At 54.2% G+C, this 7,334-nt stretch overlaps 1 protein-coding gene across 2 annotated transcripts; it reads right to left on the bottom strand.

Moving 5' to 3' along the window:
• Positions 1-728: 728 nt before the first annotated feature.
• On the bottom strand, positions 729-4,495 carry CYP26A1 (cytochrome P450 family 26 subfamily A member 1). Of its 2 annotated transcripts, none has more exons than XM_012454708.3 (7): positions 4,380-4,495; positions 3,681-3,905; positions 3,144-3,434; positions 2,906-3,064; positions 2,279-2,413; positions 1,548-1,700; positions 729-1,266 (listed from the first exon to the last, which is right to left on the bottom strand). In XM_012454708.3, exons 2-7 carry the CDS (start codon positions 3,885-3,887, stop codon positions 925-927), a joined length of 1,287 nt encoding a protein of 428 aa, XP_012310131.2. In that variant the 5' UTR covers positions 3,888-3,905; positions 4,380-4,495; the 3' UTR covers positions 729-924. The 2 variants fall into 2 exon arrangements, with proteins under 2 accessions (XP_012310131.2, XP_012310130.2); XM_012454707.3 differs by lacking the exon at positions 4,380-4,495 and adding an exon at positions 4,091-4,279.
• Positions 4,496-7,334: the final 2,839 nt, after the last annotated feature.

Below are 7,334 nucleotides of genomic sequence, written 5' to 3' on the forward strand. Positions count from 1 at the left end.
CAGACCGTGGCTATGCCAGGGTCAGAAATGTGACAAAACTGCGCTTTCACAGAGGTTAGCCAAGGTTCACAGGGTCATGACTGGGCCATTTTATCAGTCATGTCAGGCTCACACCCTATTGCCTGGGATAGATAAAAACTTTATCTGTCAGTTTGCTAAATCTGCTCCTCCTGCCTCATTTTGAATAAAGAAAATCTGGGCTCAGCTTATCTAAACCAGAGACTTGCTTTTCCTAATACTGTTTCCATATGCAACTTCTAAGTAAAGGTGATGCGCCAATGATTTCTGGTCTCATTTTAGTCAAGAACTGTCCATAACTGGACAGACTGGCTTTGTCTTATCTAAGACCTTAACTTCAGAGAACAGTTCTGGCACTATTCGACAACACAGATTTATTCTGTTTATTGCATGTTAGATGAGCTGGAGGAGTTATATTAGAAGGACAGTTCTCAGTGTTACCTCTTCAGAATCATCTTTTCCTAAAGTAAAGCAAACCCCTCAAAAATTTAAAATTAACTTGGATCAATTTTCCAAATAGGGAATCTAAATGACTATAGAAGAATTTACAGAGCTACATCTGGAATAACACACACAGACATATATTTTCTAATAACTGTTAACAGAAGAAACAGCTAAGGATTCTTCTCACAGAAAACAGATGTGCACGGATGATCAATCAGCCCAGGTAGGCACTGTAAAATACGGTTAATACACAAAGCACAAAAATATTAAACGAGTCAGATTTTACTTTATTTGGAAATGATACAAATTCATTATTTTAAAATTTAAAGATTGGGGTAGTATAGTCAAAACACATAAATATTATAATATACATTTAGAAATTAAATATAAAGTCAACACGACACTCCATAAAAACTCATATGTACACTTCCAGTAAGTCTGAGGTTTGAGCATTCAAGCTCATCAGATTTCCCCATGGAAATGGGTGAATCTTGCAGGGAGATTGTCCACAGGATACACGGTGGGACTGGTTTTCATTGTAGGAGGTCCATTTAGAAGCTGCCAGTCACAATGCCTGGCCAGCTCCACTGTAAATATTTTGAGAAGAATTTTTGCAAATTCTTTGCCTACACAGCTCCTAAGGCCTCCTCCAAATGGAATAAAGCTGAACCTGGATGCATCCTCTGGGTGAGGCAGCATGAATCGGTCAGGATTAAATTCTTCCTTGTTGGTGAAGATCTCCGCCACATCATGAGTATCACAGATACTGTAGATAACATTCCAGCCCTTGGGAATCTGGTATCCCTGCAAAAGATGATGAAACCCCATGGGCTGACAAACGAATTTAACTTTCAACAACAAAAAGCTGTCCGTTTCACAAATGGGATACCTTTGGAGGGAATTAGGAGTTAAAAGCGAGGGAGAGGTAGAAAGAGAGAGAGAGAGGTGGGTCCAGGTTGCTGAAACACGCTTCCATATAGGGCAGAACAATGATCAAAAGCATAAGACTTGCGGCCACAGCACAGGGAAGCAAGAGGACTTTTTAAACCACAACAAAAGGAAGGGAGAAGAGAATTTTCACTTACATTTAATTCAAAAGTCTTCAGAGCAACTCGAAACCCTCCTGGAACTGGGGGATTCAGTCGTAGGGTCTCCTTGATAACACAACCGATGTATTTAAGTTGTTCCAAAATTTCCATGTCGAGCTTGTTGTCCTGATTGCTCTTGCAAAGTAAACCCTATCAAAACAGTCATACAGAGGTGAACAGTTATTTTGTGCTCCAATAAAATCAGCCCAGCAGACGTAAACAGGGCTTAAGTAGAGACTAAACCCAAAGGACTCCATGATAGGAGACTGGGAAGGGGAAACAGCAGCTAGTGACCATTTACCTGCCCAAATCCACTATCTATTTACAATTCCAGGAGAATGCTGCTCACCAGTTAGAAGGGCCAAGCTTCTTCCTGCACCCCTACCCCCCATCATCCACACTAATCAGCCATTCACACTGATCACACTATGCATACCCTTAGACACACAAATTCAAGAAGGTGGAACCCGTCTGAAAATCTCCACTGTTTGGCAAAAGGTGGAGGAGGGGTAGGAATACAAGGTCAAACCCTGCCCAAGTGGGATCACAGCTCAAGACTCCATCCTGTTTATTCACAAAGCGAATTCTCCCCTCTGGCCCACCCACTCCTTGGCCCTGCACTTTCAAAATACTCCCTGAAAGCAGCACACTGACTTCTTTGCAAGTTGGCTAGGGAGCAGCTGAATTTTCTAAGCCAATAAGGACACCCCCAGCCCAAGTCTCCCTACCTTACTTTTCAGCTCTTCTCGCACTTTCTGGAGAACATGTGGGTAGAGTCCCAGGTAAGTGATCAGAGATGTGGCTGCACTGGCCGTGGTTTCGTGTCCTCCGAAGAGGAGTTCTGTTGACGATTGCTTTAGTGCCTAAGAATGGAGTGAGACCCACGTTTCACAAGTCTGCAAGCAGTTTGACAGAGGGAACACTAGAAGGGCTAAACGTTTTACTGACAGAAAGTCAAGGAAAGCAGTATCTTTAAACAAAATGCAAAGTCCCTTTAGTTCAGCTAGAGCAGTAAGGCGAGTACGACCCCACTCTATCGCAAACTCCTGAGTTAAAGCCTTAGTTTTATTAAAATAGCAAGGTTCTTTATTAAGATCTTTGCAAATTCCAACTTTCCCTTTGAAACCTGGAAAGGCTAGGGGATGCTCCCAGTTCCGCTGCAGCCCATTCTGCTGCAGGCCCTTCCGCAGCTCTCTCGACCCGGTGGCTCAGCCTTTGGGATGCCATCGCTGTAGTATAGGTGGGCCGCTCACTCCAGAAAGCTGGGCCCCAGGAGGGTGCTTTGGCCCCAGGAACCGCGTTTGGAAAGCCAGGGGACCAAACTCCGCAGTGCCTGGTCTGAAGCTGTCACTCACCTGCATGTCCAGCCGCTCTCCCCTCTCCCAAGAGTGCTCGATCAACAGCTGCAGCGCGTCTTTGCAGCCCCGGCTAGCCTCGGATGCCCGCAGTCCGCAGATCTTGGCACGAATGTTCTGCTCGATGCGCGCGTGAATGAGGTTCCGCGCCTTCACGCCCTGAGCGCAGAGAGCGCGCGGCGGTAAGCAGACGCCCGGGTCCCGCGCCCCTCGTCCGCAGCCCGTTTGCCGCGCTTACCCGGTACAGCCCGCTGAAGGGCACGTCGATGGGCAACGAGAAGAGATTTCGGGTCATTTCCTCGAAGGCCTCCACCAGCTGCTGCTCGGCGTCCCTGTCGCCCGCCAGTTGGGGTTCGCAGCCCAGTAGGATGCGCATGGCAATGCGGAACATGAGGCGCTTCACCTCGGGGTAGACCAGGAGGCCGCGCTCGCCGCAGCTCAGCCACTGCTCCAGGCTGCTGCCCACTTCCTCGATGATCACCGGCACATAGCACTCGAGTGCCTCGCGGCTGAAGGCCCGCATAATCACCTGAGCCCCAAAGAGGGGAGAACGTTAAGACCCTCCATCCGCCCATCTCGTCTCCCGCCGTCCCCTTCCAGACACCCCTAGTCCCGCCAGACACAAGGCACTCTCCGGGGTGGAAAAGCTAACCTGGAGCTGGCAGAGGGTCCTAGCCCACCTCACGCGGCTAGCCCGCGCCCAGCATCCATCGGCCAGAATCCCTCTCACAAATGGGGTCCCCTTCCCTGTCCAGGCATCACCCCCCGCCCCCACCTTCTTGCGCTGTTTGTGCGAGGAGTCGTGCAGGTTGGAGAGGCAGCCAGATCCCAGAATGGTGCGTACTGACGCGGGCCAGTGGACCGACACCAACCGGTGCTCTCCGAGCAAGATGCGCCGTACATTGTCCGCGCCCATCACCCGCACCGTGGGCCGCCCGAACAGATGCGTCTTGTAGATGAAGCCGTATTTCCTGCGCTTCATCTGCAGGAACTTCCTCCGCTGTGGGAGGAAGGCCGAGGAGAGAGGCGGGCATGAGGGGGCGCCGGGGAGCGCCGCGCCTCCCGCCAGCCCTGCTCCTAGCCGCAGTCGCCTGCCTCCCGGGGGCGCCTACACCGACTTCAGCAGAAGCCCAGAGCCGCGCCGGCCTCCGGTGAAGCAGGCTGTCCCGCCCCACGCTCCCTTACCTGCAGCACCATCTGCAAGGTTTCCCCAAAGAAGGGGAAGCCCATAGTCCCGGGGGGCAAGGGGAGGGCACAACTGCGGTCGCGGCCGCTCACGCAATACAGGTCCCAGAGCTTGATCGCAGCCAGGAAGAGCAGCAGCGGCAGCACGAAGGTGCAGAGCGCACTGGCCAGCAGCGCCGGGAGCCCCATGGCGCGCCGCGACCTCCCGCGCCACCTGCCGCCACCGCCAGCGCTCCAAACCCCGCGGCGCGGCGGCTTTATAGGCGGCCCAGGTTGCTGCCCACGTTACCTTGGTCAAATTAGTTCACCAAAAGTTCATCTTTAATTGCGGATTGGGCCCCTGGCTCCTCCCCCCGCGAGGCGCTGCCCAAAATCTTTAACCGTTTGTTCCGCGCCGAGGCAGAGGCGGCGAGGTGGCGGCTTCCCTCCGAGCGCGCCTCCTGGGGTGCGGGGCTAGGAGCTGCCCGCCTCCCCCCTCCAAGGTGTGCCGAGCTCCGAGGCGGCGGTGGGGGAGGGCCGAGGCTCAGAGCAGCCGGAATTCCAAGCCCTAGCCTTCCCAGCGGTCTCTTTGGAATCCCTCCCACCCGGTCCCACCCGCTGCCCCGGCCCAAAGCAGCCTTCACTGGCTTTCCATTTCCAGGCGCTGCGTGGGCTCCCTTCCACCTGCTGAGGAAGCAAGGAAAAGTCCGTTCAGGAATCGTCCAGCTGCCTTCTCCTGCGGGTGGGGAAACTGAGGTCCAAAAGAGATGCATAAAGCAGGCCTCCCGACTTTTCCGAAGGATCGCACAGAAGAGCCCAGGGACAGAGTCCAGGAGAGAGCCGCGGGGCATCGGGCGCAATAGGCAGATCTGGGATCCCCAGCTTCCCAAGAGGGCCAGCACTCGCGAAGTCTTGGAAGGTCCTACTTCAGGATACAAGAGGGCATCAGGTCCTTCAGGTCCCCAGGTGCTACTCTGCACAAGCCTCATCCCCGACTCTGGGGCACTTCGTCTAGGGCTTGGCAGTCGGCGCCCTGCTCTGAGATCCGAGCACAGCACCACCCTTGCCCCACCACCCACCCGCCATTCTGAGAGCTCTGCAGCTTGGGGCCTCAGCTGGGCAGCGGGGAAGGGGTCCTTAGCCCTGGCCGGGAGAGACGGAGTAAGAGGAAAAGGAGTCCTGGCTCCGAGCCCCGGCTCCATCTCTATTGCTCGTGACCTTGGGCAAGTCACCACACATCACTGCCTGTTTCCTCCTCCTTAACAGGGAGGCTATCATTCCCGACCTGTCTAAGCCTCGGGGCAGTGAGTTCCCAAAAGGGGGCTCCAGTTGCAACTATTCTTCCCAGCTCCAGGAACAGTAGGTTGTGTAACCTGGGTGGCCGGGACACCGGGCACTGGAGTCCTCCTCCTCTCTCCCAAGTCCCACCCAGAGTAAAGTCACTGTCCTCACCCAGGTGAGAGTGTGCTCGGCCCGAAACTCAGGCCTTTGCCGACCCCTAATAGGAGGGGTGAAGGAATCCGTACTGGGAAGTCTTCAGTACTTTGCCCAACTACAGTCACCCTCTACTGCAGCCAATGACGGGAGCTCGGACGCTGCGGGACGCGCACCTGTGCTCCCGGCTCTCCATCTGGCGGAGCCTCCCAGCTCGGGACCAGTCAGGGCCACACGGTCCGTGGGTTTGGGCGCTGAACGCACGAGCGGCGCCGAAAACGAAACAGAATGACGTGTGTTTGTTTAGAACTAACACTGGCTCTGGGAGAAGCACGCCGCACGCCTTGGAGAGCGTCCCTTGGAGATGGAAAACTGCTCCTGAGAGCTTAAATGCGTTGCCCTTCTCGCGGTGGTCCCCAAACCCGGAGGTATCAGGAAATATCTGCCGAGGTCGTAGGGACCCGCACAATCCTAGCGACGCTCCAAGCCGGAGTCGCCGCCACAGGGCATGTTTCGGGGGGATCAGCGTTTCCCTATAACTTGCCCAGTGTTTCAGAGGCTCTGGGCAGGGTTTCAGTCTCTGGCAAACGATTTGGTGGCTGTAAATACGGCGAGCCAACCTCTGGCCACCGCAGGAACCCGGGCCAATCGCGCTGGAGGTAATTCTCAGAAATCCCGGGTCCGCCCCTTTCTGGACAGCGCCTCCGGCCGGTGTGCAAAGCCGGCGAGCGGGGACATGACCTGGGGCCCATTCCCAATCCTCGGGCCTGACCCGCCTGTGACCCCTGACAGGCCGGACCGTGACATCCGAGTGATCTCTGCGGGGCCACCTCGCCAAGTTCAGCGCACGCCGGGTCACAAGATGAGCTGGAAATTGCCGCAGGGATAAAAAACGTTTTAATCTATCTGTCCATCGAGGCCGGCGGGGGCGTCAGACAGGAAAGGATTAAATGTGAGAGTGAACGATCATTAAAGAACATCTTGAAGGGGGGCAGGGCGGGGGGGGGTCAATAAATTACCAGCCCAATAGGAACTTTGATCTAGGAAACTTGCCAAGCTTTAGTGGGTGGTGGTGGGCGGGGAGGGGGATTGGTTCACTGAAAAACAACTTGTTTCGAAGATGTTTACAAAACAGCCTCCCTATCGCTAAGGGGCAGGGGTGGGGAGTCGGGTTGTTTTGCTGGTGGGGAGGGGTGAGGGCGCTGGAGTCACAGCAAAGCAGGCCACCTCCACTTTTCTCCTTTCAGCCCCTCTTCCCATTTCTGAACTCAGGGTTTTATACCTGCTGTTCCCTCTGCATGAGGCACCCCTCCCCTACGCCACTGCTGACTGGTTCCTTCCCAAGTCAAATGTCACCTCCTCCAAGGTTCCCCCCACCCATCCAGCCTAATTTAGCCGCAGACACTCTGTATCACAGGCCTGTTTTGTTTCCATTATGGCGCTTATCACCGCTGGACATATTCTTACTCTTTTGTTTGCTAGTTTATTTCTTGTCTGTCTCCGTCTGAGCACGTCAAGTGCAGGGGGGCAGGAACCTCCTCAGCTCCTTCCCTAGAGAATCTGCAGCTACTAAGACAGGAGCTCAGCTATCCCTTGAAATTACTGAGCATGATGTACCCATAGAAAATTAAAATTGGAGCCACCCCTACAGAGGCTTAGAGTTAGTCCAGACCCCAGAGCAGGTCTACTAGGTCTTCTTGGAACCAGTTCAACTGGCCTTGCTTCTGAGGGTCCCCACCCCATTCTTCTCTCCTCTCTCGAAATCACATCAAACCGGAAGCCTGCATCCTTCTCCTCATCCAAACCCTTGCTTCTCAGGCCAGGCTGTCCT

The sequence above is a fragment of the Aotus nancymaae genome, unplaced genomic scaffold, assembly GCF_030222135.1.
Source record: "Aotus nancymaae isolate 86718 unplaced genomic scaffold, 86718_ANA_hifiasm-v0.15.2.pri h1tg000010l, whole genome shotgun sequence".
NCBI lineage: Eukaryota > Metazoa > Chordata > Mammalia > Primates > Aotidae > Aotus > Aotus nancymaae.